The sequence below is a fragment of the Mytilus californianus genome, unplaced genomic scaffold (assembly GCF_021869535.1).
Source record: "Mytilus californianus isolate M0D057914Y unplaced genomic scaffold, xbMytCali1.0.p SCAF_12, whole genome shotgun sequence".
In the NCBI taxonomy this organism is placed as follows: Eukaryota; Metazoa; Mollusca; class Bivalvia; order Mytilida; family Mytilidae; genus Mytilus; species Mytilus californianus.
In genome coordinates, this window is record NW_026262604.1 from 31340406 (window position 1) to 31367907 (window position 27502).

The following is a 27502-nucleotide window of genomic DNA, read 5'->3' on the forward strand; positions in this document are numbered from 1 at the left end:
CTTCTCCACCAAGAACGCGGCATTTGTCAGTAAGAGCAACAAGTCGTGGGATCAGAGTAAAAAAAATCGTATCAGAAAGGTTTTACAAAAGTAATGAAGATGTGGGATAAAGTATATCAAAACGAGGCAACAACCCAACGACACAAACAATATAAAGTGTCAGTATACAGTTTTAAACAATAAGACAATTGACTTTACAACATGTCGAGTTTTAATTGCCATTGGTCTAAAAGAAATAAATACATTGAATGGAGACCAGCAACGATTATATTAATATATGGAACTTGTCCAGTGCTTAAATTGAGACCGCGAAATGTCTTGATTATTTGTCGTTGGGTTGCTGTCTCATTGGCGTATATCCCACATCTCCTTTAGGTATTCATATTCAAATTGAATGTTGGTGTTGGCATTGAATGCAGTTGTTTATTGTTTTTACAAATACTTGGTCTTTCCCAAAACGTATCCAAGGACGAAGGGAACTGGGTGGGCTAAACTATGTGTTCCCCCAGTTGTTTGCAAACAAAATCATTGAAAATAAAAAATGAAAATGGAAGAGGACACTGGCTAACTTATAGGCTGTTAGAATACAGAAAATGATTGGTTCTTTTTTTGGCTTGTCACTTTCAGAGGTTTGCAATTTGCAACCCCCTCCCAACAAACTCAAACACGGTTTAGTCTACTCTTACGGCAATGGTATCATTATTGCAATTTGGGACCAAGAATATGTTAGAAAATGTGATATGATGTTGCTAGAAACTTAAGAGTGCACTTGTGAAGCTGCGATACTTCAAATAATAAAAATATTGAAAGGCTTGAGTTTTTAAAAATCCTGTTGTAAAATAAATAACGGGGAATTCAGGCTTTCGTTCGCTGATAATGTTTGTAGTACAAGAAGTTCTTCGCATCCACTAATAAAAGAAAAATACCACGTCTTGTCTTTTACTTTGAAAAAAAAATAAGCAGTAAAGCGTTAATTTATTAATTACATTTCGTCTTTTTGCATTTGCTTTTAAGGTGAATGTAATGCATAGTTATACTCAATTCAAATTAGTTAATCAGTTGTTATTAGCTGCATTTTGTTGAAATCGATGAAAAGTGAGAAAGTGAGGAAAAACTATGTTGCTTCAAGCATGATTGCATCCTTTTCCCTGCTTTTGATAAAACTTGTAACACGTACTATACTGATGGAAAACAAAATAAATGCCCTCTATTGAACCTCGATCGATCTTCTCTTAATAGACGGTGTTTATTTACTAACTTTTAACAAATACGGAATTGGGAAGTTCAGGGTTTTATTTCTAATCACGTTAAGGTAATGTATATTTATCTATTTAAAATGCAACCACTGTTTACTTATTTATTTATTTTTTTATAATTGTTTCGTAGAAATGGGGTCACAGAGTATTTATGTCTTAAATATTTTGAAGTCAAAAGTACATGACCTGTTTTAAAACAATGTAAATGAACTCAAACTTTCATTCATAAAATAGACAGCATACGTACAGATTAAATTGTCCTGGAAAAGACAAATAAATTACGAGTCGTTTATCTAAATCTACAAATGAACTACTGAAATTACATAACTTGACCTAGTTCGATATAATTGCTTCACGAAAATGTAAACGAATATATTTCTTTATATATATAACATAGGATAAAAGCAAATATATCATGAAATTAAAATTTGATCAAAAAAGAAATTAACCCGAAATTGTCATTTTCACACAATTTTAAACGGGAGAGGTGTCCATACGTCTTCCATTAATTTATGACCAATTGTTATGTTTTCCTATATATGCCGAAATTGCCGACAGGTAAATACGAGATCAAAATCTATCCAGGGTATATGTATATATGGTATATATGGTGTCTTCCTCCTATTCCCACTTTTTAAAAATACTATTCCTTCTATTCCCACATGCAAATAACAATAGATGTTTTGATAAATAGTTTGTTTTTATAACAATCAAGGTTAATTAGAATGTCACCTAAGATTTACCTGTATTTTTTTTTAAAACATAACATATTTGGTACACTGTTTATGTATAATACCTTGTTTATTTCTTTTTTCGTCGAAGAAATATTTAAAAATAAAGAATAATTATGATAAATAGATTGGAGTAAGATTTATTTTAAAATTTTTGAATTAAAAGAATTGTCTGCTATACAAATACATCATGATATAAATAATATTATAACCAAGTATAATCTTAAGATGTGGAATAAAAGTATACTCTTAAAATATAATTACTTGGACGAATAATCAAAGATGTAAAATAATGGGTGAAAACTGTTAACTTTACTTCAAAGCATGAGCAGTCAGATTTGATTAATTTTAATTGACTGAGTTAGAGATGGTGATGCAGCCTCCCACCTTCTTCACGTGGAATAGATTGATAAACTTTAATAGACTTGTATACAGTGATTGTCTAATGTATGTGCTACAATGTGTGATTTGATTTAGTGCTGTTGTATAATTTGTGTTATATTATGCTTGATTGAATCTACAGTTGAATTTGTGTTATAAAAGAAATAAAATAATTTACTTATATTTGTTTTAATTTCTTTCATATTTATTTTGTTTAAAAAAAAACAGAATTCATACAGATGCAAAAATAACTTATTACCTGTCCTAATAAAGAAAAAACACTGGTCAATTAACAGTTGATTAAAAAATGTTTGTACAGTATAATCCTTTGTTTGCACAAGTTTTCCCCCTATTCCCACATGAAATATTAACTTTTCTTACCAGATTTATAAAAAGTGGGGAATAGAGGGAATGAACCGTATATATGAATATTATATGGTCATCTTATTTTACGTCTGGACTTTACACCTACCTAACGTTCAGTGAAGCGAAACGGGAACATGCCTATTCATTAATTTGGACAGACAAATGCAAGTTTCCTCAACAATGTGGTTTCAGAAAGACTTTTTTGAAATATTCAACGTTTCAATGCTTGAATTTCGCATCAATGATTAGGTGAAGAAAAACATACCAAAATGTCAAACCGATATATATATATATATATTTTTTTTTTTAGAAATTTATTTCTGGACCACTCACTTGCACAAAAATTCACAGAATTTATAATTATTTGATTCATTATCTTTTTTGTGTGTTTTGGGTCAAAATGTTGGGACCCCGTAGCACATTAGTACCCGAAGAATTGACATCCCCCAACCAAAAGCCCCAGTCACATATTCAGGATTTTTACTACCTTCCATGATGGAACCATTCTCGATTAAAATTTGTCAAAAGTTTGATCATGATCCTGTGATTCGTTTCTTGAAATTCAAACAATGTTAAAAGTGTAAAAACATTTTTTTCATCACAACAATCAAATATTGTCCAGAAAACGTCCCGATCTAACCGTTTATATCATAATTCGTCCCGATTATTCCGTTATCAATCCAAATCTGATCCGATTTGTATCTTTCGTATGGTAAAATACGACCGAATCTATCCGCAGTGCATCCCGATTCTCCCCGAATAGGACCGACCGGGATCAGACATGCAGTGAACAGACGTAGGACATTGTTAGGATTTTGATCCGATATAGCAGAATCTATCACGACATAGTCACGATTGTAATCCGAATAAGCAAAATCGGACGAGTTTTCCGAATGTTACGGGACGCACCTAACTGTCGGGGTTCTTAATCAACCTCTTCAAATCATTAGGATAAAATTGAGAATGGAAATGGGGAATATGTCAAAGAGACAACAACCCGACCAAAGAGCAGACAACAGCCGAAGGCCACCAATGGGTCTTCAACGCAGCGAGAAAATCCCGCACGCGGAGGTGGTCCTCAGCTGACCCCTAAATAAAATTGTGTACTAGTTCAGTGAAAATGGACGTCACACTAAACTCCAAAACATATAAGGAGTCTTACGAACGTATACGACTGCTTCCAGACAATGATAGGACAGTTCATGTCATTGAGGATAGAAATCCGACTTTTTCGTTTTTCGTGTCGTAGTGTTATCGGTCTGATCGCCAGTGGAAACAAAATTCGACAGTGTGAACGTCACATAATAAAGCAAATTAAAAAAAAACCTCTGTAGCTGTCCGCGTCTTTCCTCGATCGTGCTTAAAACGATTAATTGATTGTCGTTTGCTTAACGTCTAGTGGCAAATATTCGTACCTAAAAGAAGTAGTTGTTTCACTCACAGAATCCTACTAGAATTTGAATATTGAAGAGTTTATAACATATACCTAAAACATTAAACAACTTTTGTAGATATTCTTAAATGAAAAACACCTTATTCTGTAAAAACAATCTACAAAACTGTTGGAAGGCAAATTGATACAAAATTTTCATCGGAGATCATGTAGCAAGTACTAACTTATTTATATACGTAAGACAATATACAACAAAACCACCAGCCAATGTATTTTCTTCTTTTTTAATAAAAACTCCAAAATTTGCTTAAATCTGTAAAAATGCAGCTATGGTATATCTTCAGGCGTTTACATGACTAGTGTAAAACCATTCAAACAGGAAAACCAACGGTCTTATCTATATAAAAAAAGAGACACACTTATGAACCACATAGTTAGGTTAAAAATATTGTTTTATTTCCGAAATTTTTTTTTTTAGAAAGTCTAGGTTTAAGGTCACTGTGTTCAGAGTACATGCAGGTAATCTTTCCTTCTGTTAACTTACAATAACAATAAATAACACGCACTAAGAACGATAACTCAAATATATCTATAATACCTCCAACCTTGGCTGAAACTGATACAAACGTAAAAAGTTGAAGGTCGGATAATCCGGTTCAGTGGTAAGTTAGTTAATTTATATAAAAAAGAAATATCATATAATATCATTTTGAAAAAGCAGATAGGATTGCATTATCATAATGACCTTTGCTGTATAGCATGAGTGTAGAATATTGATTAATTATAAATTAGTGTGTAAATATGCTTAAGACGTGGGCAGTTGGTGTTATATAAATTTAAACCACATGTGTATAGAATAGACAATTGATTTTTTTCTTCACTTTCTGATTTGCATGGCATTTAGAATTCCGACAACCTGAAATATTACGCAAAGTTTTGCGCAATTTAATCTAATTTAATTTAATTTTGCGTGACATTTTTTTTGTAACTTTTGACATATTTTTCCTCGTTGACTGACCTGCATCTGTTTCTATGCTAATGTCTATTTTACTGTGGTTTAATCCATTATATTCTGGCTGTTCCTGCATTTTTAGAATCCGCTATATCAGTTGTAGGAAGACCATGTAAGAATAGGAGGGATGCAAAAATAAAAAAGGGATTAAATCGCGATTATTTTGTAAAACAAAACAAAACATAAATAGATATAGGAAGATGTAATATGAATGCCAATGAGACAACTCCCCATCCAAGTAACAATTTATAAAAGTAAAATAAAGCTTATTAACTTCAGGTAAATATCCATAAAATCCCTTAAGTTTTTTTTTATCAATATCTAATTTGAACGTACTACTAAATAGTGGAAATTTCATCAATGTCCAGTAATTTGAAATTATTGGAAAATCTTTAAAATTTCTAACAAATACATGTTCATGTCTTATTGAAATTGTCCTGTATCTTTATTCTGTTTTAGTTTTATTTTTATTTAATTTTCTTTCCTTTTCAAAACTATTATGTTTATATATTTCCACGTGTAATAAAAAAAAAATCTGTGTACGTGTTGTCATTGAGTGAATCCAGATAGAGATCAAGACAGTAAATCAATCATGTGTATAACAAAGTATTTTACACAACAAACGTATAAATTGATAAACTACATACAGGCATAATTATGACTTTAACCGACGTGGATCATATATACGCGCAGTGCTACATAACTGTTTTTTTTTATATGAGGCCATTGATTGTGTTTATAAAGAATAGAGAATAATGGGTGAAAATAATAAAGAAAGGAGAAAAATGGACGAAAAATAAACAATCGAGAATAATGGAGTTCTAAACAATAAAGATGAGAGAGAAATGGTTTCAAAATTTAGAAGAAAAAAAAAAAACACGGAAATGAAGGACCCATCAAAAAGAACGTTTAAAAAATTTTGTTTTCAAATTAATCGTACAATTGACCTTTTTTTAACCTCGCATTATATTTTGTTTCCGGGTAACAGTATCAAAACAGACATCCAAATAATATTTGTTTATATCATAGATATAAGAAGATGTGGTAACCTATACATGGTTTTTGTTTGTTTTGAAATAAAGAATTATAATTATCGAAGAAACAGTGACTGCTATTTTAAAACACTGCCCAGTCATGGTATAATTTCAGTACAAAATACCACATACAGTATCAGACCTTCTAAAATTCAAACTGACCACACGCACGATACACGCACGCACGATACACGCACGGTGAATGCACGATACACGCACGGTGAATGCACGATACACGATACACGCACGATGAGCGATGAGCGTTACACGGAGGATTAACGAAAAATGAATGATGAATGATGAACGCACGATACACGCACGATGCACGATACACGCACGATGCACGATACACGCACGATGCACGATGAATGATGAACACACGATACACGCACGATACACGCACGGTGAAAGATTCATTGACGAATGAACGATAAGCTCTTAATACACGGTTCTCAAAGCCATTTTATTTGGAATTGCATTTAAAATTGATGTATGATAATGAAAATCTATAAGGGTATACAAATTTTAGATATCTCGCTTTCTGTGTTGATTGGTCGACACTTTTACTAAACACTCCATGTATTAAATAAATTAATTGTAGTATAGTATTTCCAATATCAATGAGTGTTGTCAAATTATAAAACTCATCGATTTTATAATTCTACTTAATATAAACAATTTATAAATTGCTACGTTTTAAAGAGTGTCCCCATTCAAATGCATTGACCCCCCCCCCCCCCTTCTTTTTATCTGCCTAAATTTGTAACCTTAACTAATTAATTATCATATGTTTACGTTCCGAAATTTAGGAAATATTTGTATGTTTCGAAGTTTAGTATGGTGTCCATTATCACTGAACTAAAATTCATTTTTGTTTAGGGACCAGCTGAAAAACGCCTTCGGTGCGGGATTTTCTACCCATTGGTGGCCTTCGACTGTTTTCTGCCTGTACGTCTAAACACTGCTAAGGACTTATAATATGCCACTAAGGACTAGAAAAGACGTGTTACTTGTACTCTGTTTTCATACTATGGTAGAGATAGATAGATTTTTATTACATAAATTCCAATTTCTAAAGAAAAAGAATCACCATTAAATGGTAGTTGAACAATATTTGGAACGTGTCGGTTTTTCCTTGATATTGCCGAAAAATCAGTGATCCAACTGACACGAGCGAACTTACATAACAACTGATTAAACAATCATAATCTCTTTTTTTTTACTTAAGTTACAATGTTCCTTATATTATCAGAATCGTATGAGTTAATTTAGAGCAAAATATATAATTTGTCAGAAAAATCCGATTCGTACAACCTAATTAGAAATAGCTAAGAAAATGAAATTTACCAAATAATGAGAAAATTTAAACATTTGTAATACCAAATACTTCATAATATACTTCTGAAACGACTTTTCGTCCTGAATATGCATGAAATTTTTGCCACTGGACGTTTAAACAACCACTGAATAATCAATCAATCAAATTTTGCTCTCAGTAAAAATGAATTATACAATATAAGCCACTATTGTATCCATCACTTGGTGTCTGTTGTTTGTTTGTACAGTAAACATACTGAATCTTTTTATATTCCTTATACAATTTCAAGTATGTAATAAAATTCATACATATTTTCAAACATCCTGGCACTTAAAATTTCTAGGAGGTGAGATTCTCGGGGATTTACCTGAAACTCTTTGGGACATGCAATTTTTAATTCCAATTCCAATTCCAAACTGTAAAAGATATCCTAAGGTTTTTTAAAATGCATTTCTAATTTGATAAGGAGATTTGAAAAACAAACGATCTCAATGGTAGTTGAAATTATTCAGTGCAATCATTTTGTGTCCGCCGTTGTCTTTCATACACATCAATTGGTGTATCCACTGTTTGCTGTTTGTTATCTGTTGTTTATGGCGGTCAGGCCTCGCGATCGGTCTCCAAATTTAAGCCCCCACTTAGGTAAATTAATGATCATTTATAGGGGGGGGGGGGGGGTTTCTCGGGACAAACATTATTTTCCTTCCTTAAAAACAAATTTACAATTTTCTATATTTTTCATTTAATCATAAACCGATGAATATTAAATGATTTTTAAAAAATTAAAAAAATATTTTTATTCTAATATATCTAAATATCTGGGTTATTTTCTTATCCAAATAATTATTTTTTCATTTTTTTAAGGAAAAAGTGTTATCAGTTATGGCCCCCTCATTTTAGACATGACATTTTGCTTGATACTGTATGCAGATTATTCGTTGCAACTTTTATGAAGAAATTACCGACTTTTTTTTAACTAGATAAATATACAACAAAAATACCGTTTTTTCTTCTTGTATCAACTTCTTTTCACAAAAATTAAATATTAACAAAGAATTGTTACAAAAATGTAGAGCCCAATTTTATAACGAAGATATTCCTAATCTCTTTACCGAAATCCGCATATCTTTATCTTTTGAAACAAAAAAGTTAAGGATGTCTGTTCAAAGGACAAAAATGTCCAAGAAACCGAAATGTTATAAGTAAATGTCGAATAATTCAAACCCATTTGTCTTTTAAAGTTAGCACATGAAGATATAATTTTTATTACATATACAAATTGATTTTGTAAAAATTAGCTTGTATATATGTGAACTTTTGTAAAAAAAAATCACTGTGGTTCTAAAACTGTATCACATGCCCATAATTGTCCTAAAGCTAAATGTCATCGTCAGATTATGAGGGTCTGAATAGGGATTCATTATTTCTGTATTCTATCATGTTAGGCAATTTTTTCTAATCGTTATACCTTTTGTCGATCATTCTTTATTCCATTTATTCTAGTACCTCATCATTTTCTTTTCTATATATTTGTCTGGTTATTTTTTGTATTCTTTTTTTTTTTGTCAATAATTTTCTATTCTATAAACCCCCATCCACACCCTCATGTATAATGGAAGACGATAAACATTTTAGTATACATACCACCCGTTGTCACTTTCACCTGACATACAAACCACAAATTGTTATTTTTACCTGGACACGGGACTTATATAATTACGTAATAATAACGGATATAGTAAATTCAGTAGAATATAACCTGTATCAACGCACTGGCTTGTTAAATGAATATTGATCTGACAACTGTTTATCATATTTTTAATTATTTTAAAATTGAGAATGGAAATGATGAATATGTCAAAGAGACAACAACACGAAAAGAGCAGATGACAGCCGAAGGCCACCATATTTGATAAGGTTTTAGTTGCTAATGAGACAGTAACCATCGTATTTTCAGAAAATCTCTAAACGGATAATGAGAGTTTAGCGACTTTGACTGGCTATACAGCCCAAGCACGGTCGGTCTCTAAAAGTTGTCGAATTTAAGAGCCTATATCAAGAGATAGGCTTTACCTAGCTTTAGGTGTTTAAAAAATATCCATTTAAGAACCAAACGTGGCTTCTTTATATTTATACCAAAATTGAGTTCAAGGCAGTATTTTGTCGAAGAGAACAATTACACAAAGTGCAACATGCGAGAAGAGGTTTCATTTCCGTTATTTATTTTTTATTGAAGTGAGTAATCTTTTGAGATTACTTCACGGAAATATATTTTAAATGAAAAGGTGCAACTGAATGCATCCCTAAAAAACAAATTTAAATATATATATATTACCTGAAGATCTGTAAAAGCAGTGAAAGCGCTAGTAAAAGTGATGAATTGAAACCGTTATTATCTTTTATTAATTTTCTTATATGTTACCAGCATACGGATTCTACTTAACTTTTCTTTATAAATATATATATATAATTTAAATTTGTTTGTTATATATATATATATAAAATGACGGATATTCGTCAATCAGACAGCAATCCAACATAAACACGAGTAAGTTACCTGACATCTAGAATAAGAGGTTTAAGCATACCCCGCGCTGGTCAACTTTCTGAGTTGTGGGTAAAATTCAATATACATGTAGGACTGTGAAACGGGAAATATACGAAAGATTTGTTTTTGCGTACAATGAAGTGTCATTCCCTCAATACATACGGGACCACCGTGAAACTATTCTTATGATTATATAACGGTAAATGATGATCTCGTTAGAGGAACAAATTAAGTAAAGATACATGTTGAAGCAAGAATAATTTCCACATGCAAAACATCAAATAGGACGATCTCTAAATTAGTACGCGGCAACTTTAACTATTACATTCATAGACAATAACACTATAGTAAATGCTTTATATACTGCCATTGAAACAAATATACTGCTCATAATAATTGCACATCTGTAGACTTTAATCTAGGTATCCCGCGTTATATAAACCATCGCAAACCATCGAACAGCTCATCGCACTTCGGCGCAGACCAGCGCACTTCACGCTTGGCCATCACTTTATGATCTCCATTGTACCTCCGAGTCATACACAAATATATATTCCGATTTTCTAATAATGGTTTTTATTATTTTAATTCCCGTAGGTATTGCCCAAAGAAATAGGGTTTATTTAAGGGTTTACACATCTTCATAGCTAAAATATTTTGATACTTATATCACGAACAGATATCTATGACAAACATTTCTTAAATTGTCAGTATATAAATTTAGATTTTTTTTTAAGAAACGTAGGTTTCAGCTACAGCAGACTAAATTGGCTTTTGATGGATTGAAGGCTTATGTAAAAATAAGAAAATGGTGTATAATTGCTAGTGAGTCAACTATTCAAGAAAGTTCAAATCAAGAGGAATGCTAGCAGTTATATCTATACGACCTTCAATAATGAAAAAATACGGAAACTGTAAAGTCGGTTATTAAAGGCCCCGCCCCGACTTGAAAAAAATATGAAACAATTCAATTGAGCAAACTAACGGCCTTCTTTATTTCAAAGCTACATGTATCTTGCCACAGAAAAAAGCCCAAATAAATGTATATAACAGAATTGATGTTACGAAAACCACTGAACTACGTGCTTTTGACTTTGGACAGACACATAAATACACAGAATGTTGTGAATGTGTATAGGCCCTTTATTGGTCATATAGCTCTACACTCCTATCTATTTTATACATTCTTTGGCTTTCAAATATTTAGCATTGAGCGTTCCTAGTGAAAGTAAATCCAGAAAAGCGTTATAGATGCATGAAATTTATAAAGTGTTGTTTTGTGAGGGGATCAAAACGCAGGGATCGATGTTAATGTCTGTTTTATATGTGCAATAATATCGGCCTTCTAACTTTAGTGAAACTCTGCAGTTGTTCAGTGACGGATCCAGGGGGAGGGTTCAGGGGGTTGGAACCCCCCTTTTTTTTGGACGATCAATGCATTTGAATGGGGACATATAGTTGGAACCCCCCCCCCCCCCCTTTTGCCCTGGGTTGGGAACCCCCTTTTTAAAATGGCTGGATCCGCCCCTGTTGTTTCATGTACTTGATATGCAAATTATTACAAAACTAAAAGGATAAGATAGATGAATTAATAGTTGATCGTTTAACGTCCGGTGGCATATATTATAGATTCATTATTAGGGGGAGTACAATAATTATGATATAATGATGAACATTGGCAATCATACCACACCTTCTTTTTTATAAGAACGTACATGTGTAGATTTTCGTCTTTTACTGTAAACGACAGTGTCCCCGGGAGTTAAAGCCGAAATCAAACTTGTGTAAATTTCTGAAACATACATTTCACTATTTAACCCAATGTAAAGCAAAACAAATAATACCGTTTTGAGCTATAAAACCAAGGCAACCCTTTAAATACTAGTCAAAAGTTTCTGGATCGTGATAGATGCATACGAAACTTCAATTAATTGTTTGTATTTTTCAATCTTTTATATCCGATAAAGATGAACACAAAATCTATCGGATAAAAACTACCGATTTTTCTATAAGATAAAATTTATCCTTATTGGAGTCAAATTTGTCATATGGATTCATAAAGGACAAAAAAATGTCGTCAGTAACGGAACAAAAAATACCCCCATGGTAAAATAATCCGTCATTCTTTAATACAAAGTACTATTGTGAATTATTTTTTCGGATATTAATCTTTTAGACATACATTAAAAATGATGTCCTTGATATGCAACCATGAACACAATGAAAAGTGAATCTGTGAAAGTGTTCCATGTTTATTCCATTTAAATAAAGACTTGTTATGATAATACAATATATTTAACTATTTTATCAAAAAATTTAAATAAAAAAGAATATCTTAAACTCTTAAACACAATTTCAAGTTTAAAAATTCCTCAATTTAAAATCCTTCTTAAGGAATACGGGATATATTTGCGTGATCTTATACTTGTTTAATTAAAAAAATGCCTTCAAATACATATGTTTATTTGTATTCAATTTTCCACAAAACATATTTAGCTTATTTTAAATGAAAAAAAAAGAACAGAGAATAAAAACACTGTTGAAGAGAAAATACATATTCGTGTTAAATTCGCCTCAGTTTAATTTGTTAATTCAAGTTTGACATCTAAAATCTTAATCCGCAATCCACATTTACCCGACAATCTTGTATATTGTATTTTCTCAATGGAATAACCTTACGTACACGTGACCATCAGAAGCGAAGACAAAAATTATATTTGTAATGGTATTTATCAAAACTTAAATGTTTGAATATTTAGTAGAATATGAATTTGCCAAATAAGCGAAGAATTATAATCTTGCATTGTTCAACATTGGAGAAATGACTCAAGTTGAACATTAATCATGTTAATACTGATTCAATATTTTATTATAGTCTCACCACATACAAACATAAAATGAGAATCACAGAAATAAACATAAAACATTAAAACATTTGCATTGTATGTACCAATCTTAAAAAGAATAATGAGAGACTTTTAAGACACAATATATTTACTCATTTACATTTAAAATTTACAGTGTCCATCTGTACTATATGAAAATAAAACATTTTTTCTTTGAGAACTAGGAAATAAAATGCCGTTTCTTTTCAATGAAATATTGCTGATGTTTTTGGCAACTATAGCAGCAACATTGCCGTTATTAAATAAAAATATAAATTTTTCGCTATCTGATAATTAAAGGTTAAAATGTTCATTAAAATGTTTAGCTTAATGTATCATAATTTGTCTTAAATCTACATATAATGGACATTCTAAAATGACACGAAGTTCATCTTCAATAGTAGAGCTACAACACATGTCATCTCGTGGACTTCTTTTCTTTCATACTTTCCAGTTTCTATTTTTAGTGGAGCTATCCCACATCTAAATTTTGCAAAAGCACTGTTGTTTTTAATTGGCGGAATATTTTTTAACAAATAACAGTTGGCCAACAGTATATTTTTAAGCCCATTTCGCTCAGTTGAATAGAAATTCCAATTTTAACTGTTCTGTCGTAGAAATGTAATCATGTTATTGTTTGTACGTAGAACATGTATCATTATATTAAAATGTGTCAGTCCCAGCCAAGATTCACTGAATAACCACGAAATGTTTACAGATGATAAATAAATTTTACACAAAAATTCATGAATCTGTATGAACGTTATGTACGATGAAGTTAATTAAGTGTTCACAAGAAAGTAAGTATGAATGTAAATTTTATTTAAAGTCGGAACATATATATATACACTTTAACCGTGAGATGAAATATAAGCTTTGATGAGCTCTATAACCGACTATCATATAAAAACCGCAATGAATGAACGTTACCCAATTAGAGATGAACGTTTGACAAATGCACGTTATCTGATGTACACAGTTATACACGATTGACGAACGCACGATACACGGTTAAGAATGAATGATTGATGAACGCACGATACACGCACGATACACGCACCATACACGATTAAGAATACACGATGCACGCACGTTACACGGAAAATACACGGAACGATGAATGATGAGCGCACGATTGGTACACGCACGATACACGCACGATACACGCACGCAACACGCACGATACACGATGAACGCACGGAATAATGGTCAGTTTGAATTTTAGAAGGTCTGTATGAGTGCCAATGAGACAACTCTCCATCCAAGTCAAAATTTATAAAAGTAAACCATTATAGGTCAAAGTACGGTCTTCAACACGGAGCCTTGGCTCACACCATACCATGTTTATATCATATATGTTTGTCCTATGAAAATATATTTTAAATTTCGTCAATGCCAGGTGCGTGAAACTATGTAAGATAACATGAGATATTCATAAGTCCAAAACAATCGGATTGCTACTAAATATATATGAGATAACACAAATAAACAATGATAAACAATACAATTATGTAACATTTACAAACAATATTTAAAGATGTAAGAAATTATATAAATCCTAAATAATCAAATGATGAAAAACAATAAGCATGATAAGCCGAAACACCAAAACCACTCCAATCCCTGTTCCACATCTGGGACTACTACAGTCCCAGTCCACTTATGGCGCCCGTCGTGTTGATAAATTAATACCGTCCGTGCCTATACAAATTCACCGACCATCTTGCTTTTGTATACTGATAGATAAGATATAAGTGCTTTATCAGCTTGTTTCTTAATACCATTTATCTGACTGAAGTACATGCTACATGTCTGTTTACGAAGTGTTATGAGTTATCAAAAGAATGTACTTCTGGATACTTGTGTATTTATCAGTTTGGAATTCTAATTGTTACAATCGGATTATTCAAAATGTTTTTGTTTACCGGATCCAATATAGAGGCTATGATAATAATTAGGTTTATTTTCGTCATGTTCAAGTTAGTATCCGGCCCCGAATTAAGCAGAGGTCTTTTTTCATCGATTGATGCTAACAAAATGCCGCAATGGTAGACATTGGTCAAGTTCGGAAAATAAGAATAGAGGGGTAAAATATATAAACTACTATTATTGTAATGTAGTATTAATAAAAGCAAGAACACACTAAATAAGTACAAATAAGTTGAAATTACCTGAAAAAAAGAAAAAAATAAAGGGAAAAGAAAAAAAGGGGGTCCATGCACCAAACGCCTGTGCTTCATGTTTGCCTATGCTTATTCCGTCAACAGAGGGGATAAAGGAAGTCTTTCCAAATTATAATATAACAAGAGCTGAACATTGAAGTAGTTTATACATATGTAGTAGGTAAATACACCGTTTGCGAATTGACACATTTACGATTGAACTTTTATTATATAATTACACTATGACCCAGTATGTAATTTTACTAAAATTCAAATTATAACGATATCTGTTGAAAGTATACATGTAGCTTTGGGACAAACATTCTTATCACACACACACTCTATATAAATAACCATATAATGTCTACTTTACTCTGATATTTAAAGGAATAGAGATTATTTTCTTTTCAAAATTGTAAATGGTAAGTCATATATATATACAAAAGTACATTCACTATAAATATAGCATTGAGCTGTATTCTCCGATTCTAGATCAAAATGCGTAGATTGTACTTATAATAACTTCTAAAACAAGTTTGTCTTGCCCATAATTAGTTTGCCTGTACCAAGTCAGGACAGTTGTTTTTCATTCGTTTGATGTGTTTGAGCTTTTGATTTTGCCATTTGATAAAGGACTTTCCATTTTGAATTTTCCCTGGAGTTCGGTAGTTTTGTTGTTCTACTTTTTTTGCAAGTGTCCCTGGGCACATGAAGCCAAACTCGATATAACTCATTCTGGTAAATATATGATTGATTGATTTTTGTTGTTTTAACGCCACTTTCAACACTATTTGCTATATTGTGGCGGTACGTTTTTATTAATGGAGGAATCCGGAGAAAACTACCGACCTTCGGAAGGAAACTGACAACGTGCGGGGTTCGAACTCGCAACCTCAGTGTTGGTAGATATAATTACGAACACTACATACGGCGGCACCTCTTGTGTGATCTTGTAGTCAATAATAAATTGGCAGTGATATTTTGATATTTTAAACGCGCTGTAACATCGCAAGCAATAAATTGATCCAATATCCGCCATGCACGGATAATTAAGTGCATACTGTTATTGTGCAAGCAATAAAAATTTCACACTTCGATGTCCAATGTTATTTTGCTTTCGCATAGAAAACATGAACGTTTTCAATGTTTTCAAGTAGGAGTTGTACTTGTTATATGTTATACATGTTTTTTTTTCGAATCAGAGTACCTTTATACTCTAGAATGAAAAACAATTGAAACGCTGTATGCTCCCTGCATTGCATATTTAAATGGAGAAAATATTTATATTTCAAAGTTTCATATTATTGGTATACATGGAGACAAATACACGTTTTCTATTATAGCTAATTTTCCACCTGTGTAAATGTTTTACAATTCAAAGTGGAATACCACCCGGAAAACCAACCAGAGATTGTCAACTTCAATAGTTTTTAGCAAAATCAACATCAACACATGCGGCCGCGATACTTTCTCGAGAAGTTGTATGTTTTTCTGGTCTGAAGTTACCTGTAAGGTAGGTGACGCTCAGCTTCCTCGGTTAACGAGGCCCCTGTGTGCATGTATGTTTGTATATATATATACAAGTCTAAATTGAAAACAACGTTCAAACCTATGATTGCGTTGGATAAAAACCGCAATTTATATATATATATATATAATAATAAATTATATATATGTATGTATGGAATGAAAGACTTTGATTTTCTATTTTCAGAATATGCTGTCTCCATTTCAAAAAGAAAAGTTGGAATTTTACTTCAGATTCTTCGGTAAGATTGAACTGCTGCAGCAGCAGAAGGTGTTTTAACCACAGGGACTCACTGATTTGTATTACTTTATTAAAGTATTTTATGATGGGATCAATATTTCTTTGTTTTCTAGGAATGTGCAGTTAACTATCCACATTCGTATACTGAAAAAAGGAAATACTAAAAAAATAAATAAAAAACATTGATTAATTTTTTTTTAATCTGCTAACCAAGTCCCTGTGGTTTTTACACTTTACGAATTAGACATGGGTCATTAAAAGTAGATGTATAAACTAAACTGACTTCTTTCTGTGGGGAAATGTTATTGCAAAAAGTATTCATTTTAAATTATTTCGATCTGATTAAAGTTTGAATAATTATTTTGTAGATACAAAGGGAAATAACTTTTTGGAATATAACAATCTCGGAGAATTTGAAGAGGTAGGTGTTTATATATAGAGTACTAAAGGAAGGTGTTTGTATCGGTAGCCGGGTTGATATGGCCAGAGACGTAGGCGAGGGAGATGTTAACCTGCAGTCTATTTCTAGGCTTCCATGCAGTCCCTTTATCTGAAGATTGCTGACTGATAATCATTGGAGATGCTATTTTCCTGGGTACTAATGTCATTCATGTTTTTTGAATTAAGGAAATTTTGATTTTATGGTTTAAAAAATTCTGCTTACAAGGCTATGTACAAATGTATACAGGTTACCGGTATGCGAAATTTGTATTTTTGTTGAACACTTAATTTCATGATTTACCAGAACCCTCAAAATCCACAAACAAATTAGTATCCAATATAATATTGAATTCATGGTAAGTTCCTTGCAATACAATAATACTGTGTGAATCTTAATTTTTTACAGAAGATATTAAAATTTACAAAATGGTCGTCATCATCAACTGCAGCTCAGGAATTTGAAGAAGTTCATGAGACATTCTATGAAGTATTGAAAGAAAAAGCTGGAGAATATTATGATGGTAGGTGATTTATTGCATATTTTAAATTGCTAGATTCTTAATTTAATAGATTCTTCATTTTACAATTAAAAAAATTAACTATGTTTAACTTTCTACTACCTTATGTACATGATGTATAGCAGAGACATATATATATATATGTCTCTGGGTATAGTTGACCTTAAAATAAGTCCTTGGAAATTTCACCTATAAAGTAGAAAGCTACACACAAAAAAACAACATATTACATGTATTTATTAAGTGTCCACACTAGATCAGACATATTTTCTTGAAATACCCCAATGATTGTTCGCTTTAGTTGGAAAAGAAATGATGCAATTTTTATTTTAAATCAATGTTATAATGTATGAGTTTCAAAACTTAATGTTTTTAGAATTTGCAGGGTCTGAACCAGAGTACCAAGCTGACAAATATAGTCCCTAGTGTGGACAGTGTATAACTTGCAATTTCTTTTCATACACTTTCCAAATTTATTTCTTTATATTTTATGCATGAAATATTAAGTAAGGAGATGAAATTACATATTAAAAAAATTTGGGTGCTGAATCTTTATGTAAAGTAGTGATTGGTCCAGTTAAAAAAGGTCAAAAACTAGTATGTCTGAAGCTGTCAAACTGAATTTTAGACCCCCTTAACATAGAATTGTCAATATTTTGAGTTAGAGCTGGTAGACTTTTCTATAATTTTTATATTATTTGTCCCTATAGTAGTACACTACACTGTAAAAATCTTTTTGAGATAGAGCAGGTGCGATTTTTTTAATTTGACTTTATTGTCTAAAAGAAATGCACTACGAAATAACTGTGTTCTCGGGCCTTATGGCTGAAAATACAGTGGTTTTTTTTAACTAAATTTTGTTAAATGAATATCAGAGAGGGTCTGGATGGGGTTTACAGAAAAGAGAATAATGGGCAAAAGGTGCAGAATAAAGAGAGATAAAAACAAGGAGTAGACAAAAATATGTATAAAAACTAAAGAATAGAGAAAAATAGGCCAAAAAAATTAACAATAGAAAACAATGTGCAAGATAAATAATGAAAAGAGAAAAAACGATAAAAAACTAATAATTAAGAAATGAAGGATTCCTTCCCCATGCAGACCTTCATAAAAGTTATAAATTCTGGCCAGTTTAATATCGTGTGAACATCTGAAGGATGTTATCAGATAGATTTATAAAACTTCTTTTTCATGCTCGATTCAACTGGTAAAAAGCGTTGCCTTATCTTACAGGTACCTTTTTATGCCAATGCTGTAGCGGAGGGGGCATTCATTTTACCCTTATCCGTCTGTCGTCCAAAAATTAGTTTCCTTTCTCTAACTTTAGTTTGTCTCAACCAAATGTTAGGAAAATTATACACAATACTTACTACCACCAAACACAGATCAAGATTGAATTTGGGTGGCATCACTTTCACCCTTCTTGAGTTATATTGTCCCTTTATTAATGGAAACATTGCTAAACTTGCAATTTCCGCACTCTAACTTTAGTTTGCCTCAACTAAATAATATTAGCTTATAAGCAATGCTTATAACCACCAAACACAGATCAAGTTCGAATTTGAGTGGCATCACTTTCACCCTTCTCGAGTTATGTCCCTTTATAAATGGAAATATTGCTAAATTTGCTGTTTTCGCACTCTAACTTTAGTTTGCCTCAACTAAATGTTATGAAACTTACACACGATGCTTATTATCACCGAACACAGATCAAGTTCGAATTTGGGTGGCGGCAATTTCATCCTTTTTGAGTTATGTCCCTTTGTAAATTGAAACAAATTGTAGATATTGCCGTATATTTAAAAGCGGGTGCATCTGTGTCCCATGGACACATTATTCATTTATTTTGTTTGGTTTTTAATATAGTTTTTCACTTTTGTAGATAAGGTAACCTTGTCTGAATGGTTGGCATTATGGGAAGCCATCATACCAGGTTGTATGAGTATGGTGAATTGTCCAATATGGCTCCGACTTCTCCCACGATCTCTCTTCAGAATCATTGACAGAAAAGGTATGTATCAATATCCCATTAGTGTAAATGAAAATATTTGGCAATGTTTGTCATAACTTTTGATATCTTCACCAATACCTTTTGAGATCTGCTTCAATACCTTTTGAGATCTACACCAATACCTTTTGATATCAATAGCAGGTCCTATTGAGATCTACACCAACATCTTTTGAAATCTATACCAGTACCTATTGATATCTTTACCAGTACTTATTGATATCTATACCAGTACCATTTGATATCTATACCAGTACCTATTAATATCTTTACCAGTACCTGTTGATATCTATATCAGTACCTATTTAAATCTACACCAACACCTTTTGATATCTATACCAGTACCATTTGATATCTATACCAGTACCTATTGATATCTTTACCAGTACCTATTGATATATATACCAGTACCATTTGATATCTATACCAGTACCTATTGATATCTTTACCAGTACCTGTTGATATCTATATCAGTACCTATTTAAATCTACACCAACACCTTTTGATATCTATACCAGAACCTATTGATATCTATACATATTGAAATCAACACCAACACCTTTTGATAAAATTGAGAATGGAAATGGGGAATGTGAAGGCCACCAATGGGTCTTCAACACAGCGAGAAAATCCCGCACCCAGAGGCAGGCTTAATTCAGCTGGCCCCTAAACAAAAATGTATACTAGTTCAATGCAAATTCCAGAACCTATTGAGATCTATACTACCGTAGTACGTACTTGTAACTTTTGATATCTAAATCAGTACCTATTGAGATTTATACCAGTACCTTTTGACATCAATATCAGTACCTTTTGAAATCTACACCAATGACTATTCCTATTGAAATCTACACCTATACCTTTTATATCTATACCAGTACACATTTAGATCTCCACCTATACCATTAGATATGTATATTAGTTCCTATTGAAGTCTACACAAATACCTTTTGATATCTTTACCTGTACCTATTGAGATCTACTCCAGTACCTATTGCAATCTATGCCTATCCCTATTGAGATCTACACCAATACCTTTTGATTTATATACCAGGTCTTATTGGGATCTACACCAGTACCTTTTGATATCAATATCAGTACCTATTGAGATCTACCCCAGTACCTATTCCAATTGAGATATGCACCTACTAGTAGACTGTTTGAAATATATATATCAGTACCTATTGAGATCTCCACCTATATACAATTAGACATCTATTACAGTTCTTATTGAAATCTTCACCAGTTCCTTTTGATATATTTACCAGAACTATATTGAAATCGACACCAATATCTATTGAACTGTAGACATTAACAGCAGTACAACAGTTACTAGGGAAATAAAAGTATTTATTTTTTATGTATTTACAGAAGATAATATAATAGATGAAGAAGAATTGCGTGACTTCTACATAGAGCTCGTCAATTTACAACCAGAAGAGGCCAAGAAAATAGCGAAGAAAGGTTACGAAGAAATGACAGATGTAAGTTATTTTGAAGCCACATTTATTTACACCACATCACTGAGGGTCTGGATTGGGGCTTTCATTTATGTATTCTTTAATTTTGTAGGTCATTGTTTTCTATTCTTTATATTTTAGCACCCTTAATTAGTCTCTTTTCTTTATTTGTTTTGGCCAATTTTTCTCTATTCTATTTGTTTGTCCATTTAGCTGTAGATTGGGTCCATTAATCTCTATTCTGTTAACCCAATCCAGACCCTCAATACTTTACAATTTTTTTAATGTGATGTTTCCAGCTACTCATTATTCCAAACAACTTTCTGACTCAAATACTGTATTTTTAACATGTTTAATAATAAAAGTAAAGTTTTGTTTTCGTCATAACGTACTTAGTATTAAAACTTTTCTAAATCAGAGCCATTTTTATAGGAATAAAACGATACAACACACTAGCTTAATACACAAGAAAGAAAAAAAGACATTTAGAAGTGAACTTTCAGACTTCTAATTTCTGACCTAAAAATCATGGGGAATTCAATGAAAATTTTGTGAAATCGTAACAATTGTTGGTAATAAAAAGCTGTTTAATGCAATTCTCATGCTATTACAAGAAGTTCAAGTGCTTGTATAAAAAGTCTTCTGTTGATTTTTTCTTGCAATCTCAATATAATATTCTTGAAGTAGAACACAGTCGATTGCAAAAGGTAAAATTGGGGCTAATTTTTTAGCAAGATATTGAAAAAAAAGTTTTTTAAATGCTGGAGATCCCATTTCCTTTTTTTGGCACTAAATTACGTCGCAGTGTATTCTTAACATGCTAAATGCAACATCATCATGCAGCTATTCCCGCCATACATCATAAAGCTATATGAACTACTGTCATCTAAATTTATTGATGATAGAAAGTAAACAGTCTTCATGTGCCTCAAATGTTATGCCCCAGCAGTAGATTTCTGGTGCTATTTATACAAAATGTTCGTTTTCCATTGCGGATAGTTTCAATTCATGTAACTGATTTGATGACATTATGATTTTTCCTCAAATAGTGGATGCTTATCATTTGCAATTTTTCGAAAACATCGTGTTAAATTTGGATGCAATATTATCTGCCCTTGCTACTGTATCGTATGCACTTGAGAGCTAAAGGAGGAGATATGATAAAAGCCATTATTTGGCTGTTGAAATTGCAAAAAATTGAATTAATTTTATTTATAAATCAATAGGTTAATAGAATGTGGACATTTTAGTTAATAAAGGTCACTTGTGGTTTTACTATGACATCATTAACATATTGAAATTTTTTTTTCTGTAAATTGTGGCTCTGGTATTGTTAACAATTTTGGTTTTCAGATACTCACAGAAAACAAACGGGAATATATAGTGTTAATTCTTAGTCCCAATGTATTTGGATGTTAACTCAAGAAGCCCATTATGGATTATAACACATTTTGCTATAGATGGAAAATTACCAAAAAATCGAGATATTTAAGTAAAAGTGTATTTCCCTCAAAGACACAGCTTACATGGCACTCATTTTGTTTTCTTTAAAATAAAATAATTATGTGGTTCTAAAAGCATATGTTGGCAATGCCAACGTTTTACTTGTTTTCCTGGCCTAAGTTTAAATTTGCTAGAAAATTCATATGTATGTACTGCAGGCTCGTAGCCAGGAATTTTCAAGGGTGGGTTTCATCGACTATTGACAAACAAAATCTTAACTTTAATAGTCACTAGTCACAGTTCAAACAGAAAGTCGACTTTAATAGTGTTTTCAAAGGGGGTTCGTACTAACCCCACGTACCCCCCTCGCTACTGACCTGTACTGATTATAACTTTACACTTTCAGTATGGACGATATCCACTAAACTTAGAAGGATATGAACAGATCTTTTCCAATTTCTTGTTTGGGAGAACACCATATGGCCCAGGAAGATATATCTTTGGTTGTTTCGAACATAGAGTGGAGAGCACCAAATTCAAGCTTATTCAAAATGCACCAGACATTGAGGAAAAGATAAAGCAAAGACAAGACAGTGGCAGAGCAGGGATGGGACATACAGGAACCCGACGACCAAGCTTAACCAAGAAAAAATCTTAAAAATGATATTGGAGCATTGGAATTTGTATTTCTATGGTTTCAGGGTTAACAGAAATGTTATGATATTTTTGAGAGCACCTGGCATTAGGGTCAACATGTTTTATTTCTACAATACCTATCTTGATTGATGATATTATATAACTAATCCTGTAATATTTGAACCAGGTGATTAATACAGGTGTCATGACTAGAGATTTTATAAATTGTGAAATTGTTTGGAAAATAACGAGTATGTTTAAATTCAGTACGTTTTTTTTAGAAGGGACCTATCTTATTGAAATATTATCTTTAGAAAGATCCTTGATTCAGGATTTGACTTTTATAAGGTCTTTGGTATAACTTAGATTTTTAAGGTCCACTATATAAAGACCAAAACGTCAGCACAATACTCAATAATACATCAGGGGTTAATCAGAGTTCCAGAAATCTTTTTTATTCCCTGGCATGGTCCTTGAAAAAATCTGCCGGTCTTCACTATTATTTCAATTTCAAAATACCAAAATTGTGTTGGTCTTTTGCAAAATTTTTGGGACAAAAACTTTGGACCACCACTTTTCAAGAACTCTGGGGTTTCATTTTTATGTCTCTCCTTCGATGATAAACCATATGTATTAAAAATTGTCATAGAAAGTCCTTCGAATTGTACCATAACTTTTGTTTTGGGAATGGTGTGGGATCATGTCTGTCCCACTCGTATCATTTTTATTGAACTAAATATATTGAAAACAGTTGAGGTTCCTACCCATTAACCATATATATTTTTATATTCTTATTTTTCATTCTAATGAATTTCCATTAGAATTTCCATTCTAATGCAACATCTTTTTTATCGTTCAATTTGATTGGATAACATCACCAATTTTCATGGCATTAATTCACAACAATTGATGCTATGAAAACATACGCGCAAGCGTAGACGACGTATGACAAATTTTGAATATAGTGTTTTGACGTTGTTTTCTGTCAGTTTCATTAGAATGCTAACGCGTCGCCAGTAAACTTAATTTGCGATAATCACCAATCGATGCCGTCGGAGCTTAAAATACAATAAAGTTATCTCCTAATTACTAGAATGCCTTTTCTTTTCTAAAGATAAATATATGTTTTATATATTTTCTTTAAAGATGAAGAGTAGGAGTTTATTGAAGTCCACTAAAACAGTTTTAGTAAGATTAAACTTCTCTGTGCACTGTTTTATTCCGATTTGCTGGATGGAGTTTACAGAATAAAGATTAATGGGGATAAAAATATAAAGAAGAGAGAAAAATGTACCGGAAAGATAATGATTACAGAATAATTGGGTGCTGAAATATAAAGAATAGAAAAATGGCCTTCAAAGACCCCCACCCAAATCCAATTTTTCTATCAGTTTTTAAAAACTAATACTTATATAGCTTGACAGTACATTTCCAAATTAATTATGGATAAAAGAAAGTCGTCACAAAACATATTCAATGTATCTATGTTAAATTGCAAGCAATTTAAGTCCGATAATGAATTTTCAATGATATATTTTTACTGCTTTTGACCTACAATAGATATCTGGTTGCCTTTTGAAGGATCTATGGTGAGATTATGCATTGAATCATTACAAATTTAATTAAATAGAATAGAGAAACAAAGGATATGGGGTATCCATCCATGACACAAAATCAGTACATGCACAGCAAAAAAAAAAAAACAAACACAGGAAGCAAAGGAACAGCGCTTTTATTGCTCTTCTACATCTCAAAGTCACAGTGAGTCCTTCAGCAGTTTTATTGTATTGTTATCATCAGGAATGCTCATTTGTTTTATTCAATTATTCAAATTTTTTTTCAAAATGTGAATATCTGAATTTGAAACAAAATACAAGTAATACCATTGTTAGGGCAACACTTGGATCTATAGAAATGACTTTTGTGTACTTAGTGATTACAGTTTTACACTACCTCAAGAAAATAATCTCTTGTGATGCAGTATTTGGGACTATTACTGATTTTTTATTTTTTGGTCCAGCTGTATCTATGTACACAAATTTCGAGTTCTGTAATTTTGCTCAGAGTGACCTAATTTTTGTGCTGATAGACTTAATGACATTTGCAAAACCATTTTTTTTTATCTGTGACGTAAAATTTTGTCTATCATGACACCTAAACTTATGCAGGAACATTTTATTTGAAATGCAACCGAACTCGAGATTGGTGTATTTTCTGAAGTTACATTTTAAAACTTTTTCAATATATTTTTGTTTGTTTTTGATATATATCTATATATATGCATATAAACGTTACATTATATTATTTGTATATTAACCTTTCCTAAGATTTAGTTTCACAAGACGACTCCAAAACTATAACATATAACAGTTTATACTCTTAGCTTGGAAATATTTTTGATATTCAGTAATGCCAGTGGCTGATCCATTAAAGGACGTACGTCCCCCTTTATTTGAAAAAAAATCTGATTTGTATAAAATCGGACCCAAAAACATTTTGACTCGCTCTGCTCTGCTTTATCAGAGTATTACGTTTTCTGGAATTGCACCCCAAACTTTAAAAAAATCTAGGATCCGTCCCTGAACTCAGAAAAAGGTAAAGTAAGTATTCAACAGAAAGTAATTTTGATCACAAGGGTTAATATATTTGAATCAAAAGATGTTACAAACTGCATAAATATATCGTTGAAAGTTGGAATTGGAAAATAAGTTTTGGGAAAGGACCACTCATTTTGTTTAGCATTTACAATCGTTTTATTTTTGACAAACCACAATTTGTGTCTGTTATATATACGATTATTAAATTAGTTACTTATCAGTGTTTGTGCAGTTCTGTTTAAATAGAATTCAATAACAAAACATCAACACCAGTACATCAAGGATATACATGACTACGATGACAGTGACTGCTGATAGTTAAAAACATAACGAGGTCACGTTGATCATAGGTTGATTGATCCTTACTTATGTGACGACCAGTGGCAAATATTTCATGCATGTTCAGGACGATGTTGATCATAGGATCGATACTGTTAAAGGAGTATATGCTTACCCAAGAAAAAGATAGATTGATTGTTTGATTGTTGTATGCTTAACGTCCAGTGGCAAATATTTCATGCATGTTCAGGACGATTTTTATCATAGGATCGGTACTGTTGCAGGATTATCTGCTTTGCCGAGAAAAAGATTAATTGATTGATTGATTGTTGTATGCTTAATATCCAGCGGCAAATATTTCGTGCGTCTTCAGGATGAATACAAATTAACAAGTATTTATACAATATGTAGGTCCTGCAGGTTAGATCGGCTGGGATGAAGGCAGGAATATTTTAACTGCGACTGGAAAATGAGGATATTTTGGATAGGGGCAAAGCGTTGAAATCTCTACACGAGGCCGGGTTCAACATCCCCATTCCGACTGGATGCCCACTTTAGCAAGGTTTTTACTGTCAATCATGAGAAGTCCAGGGATGACCGTACTGTTATATCCTAGTCGACCCTTAAAAAAAGAGCCGATACAATCCATGAAACACCTTTTAATATGTTATGTTGTGCAGCAGATTCTATAATGGACGGTAAACATATGTCAAATTTTGCAAATATCTTCTAAAAATTAAAAGATGTGGTATGATTGCCAATGAGACAACTTTAAACCAGAGACCAAACGACGTAGAAGTTAACCACCATAGGTCACTGTATAGCCTTCAACGATTAGTAAACCCCGACATAAATTGTACCGCACAGTAATCTATACAAGGCCCCCTACATGACAAATGTAAAACGATTCAAACGAGAAACTAACGAAATGACGTATGTACACAGAAAAGCAAAAAACAAATACAAGAGGCTCTGAAGAGCCTGAATCGCTCACCTGTATTTCAGAGGAGAAGATTTTTAAATGTTAGCAAACTTGATGAACAAATTGTGTAAAATTGTCTTTAAAGGGCAATAACTCCTTAAGGGGTCAATTGACAATTTTGGTCATGTTAACTTTTTTGTAGATCTTACTTTGCTGAAAATTAATGCTGCTTACAGTCTATATATATCTATAATAATATTCAAAATAATAACAAAAAACTGCAAAATTTTGTTAAAACTACCAAGTCGGTGGCAGCAACCCAACAATGGGTTGTTCGATTCGTC

The 27502-nt window shown here is 32.1% G+C and overlaps 1 protein-coding gene across 1 annotated transcript; it reads left to right on the plus strand.

Moving 5' to 3' along the window:
• The first annotated feature begins 1226 nt into the window (after window positions 1-1226).
• Window positions 1227-26180, plus strand: LOC127721694 (sarcoplasmic calcium-binding proteins I, III, and IV-like). Its single transcript, XM_052228499.1, has 7 exons — window positions 1227-1312; window positions 16801-16855; window positions 17223-17275; window positions 17702-17816; window positions 19696-19824; window positions 21193-21305; window positions 23131-26180. Exons 2-7 carry the CDS (start codon window positions 16804-16806, stop codon window positions 23380-23382), a joined length of 714 nt encoding a protein of 237 aa, XP_052084459.1. The 5' UTR covers window positions 1227-1312; window positions 16801-16803; the 3' UTR covers window positions 23383-26180.
• Window positions 26181-27502: the final 1322 nt, after the last annotated feature.

Coding starts and splice junctions, on each gene's coding strand:
- LOC127721694 (XM_052228499.1), top strand. CDS start 16,804: ATGCTGTCTCCATTTCAAAAAGAAAAGTTGGAATTTTACTTCAGATTC. Junction 16,856..17,222: donor ATTTTACTTCAGATTCTTCG/GTAAGATTGAAC, acceptor ATTATTTTGTAG/ATACAAAGGGAAATAACTTT. Junction 21,306..23,130: donor GTTACGAAGAAATGACAGAT/GTAAGTTATTTT, acceptor TTACACTTTCAG/TATGGACGATATCCACTAAA.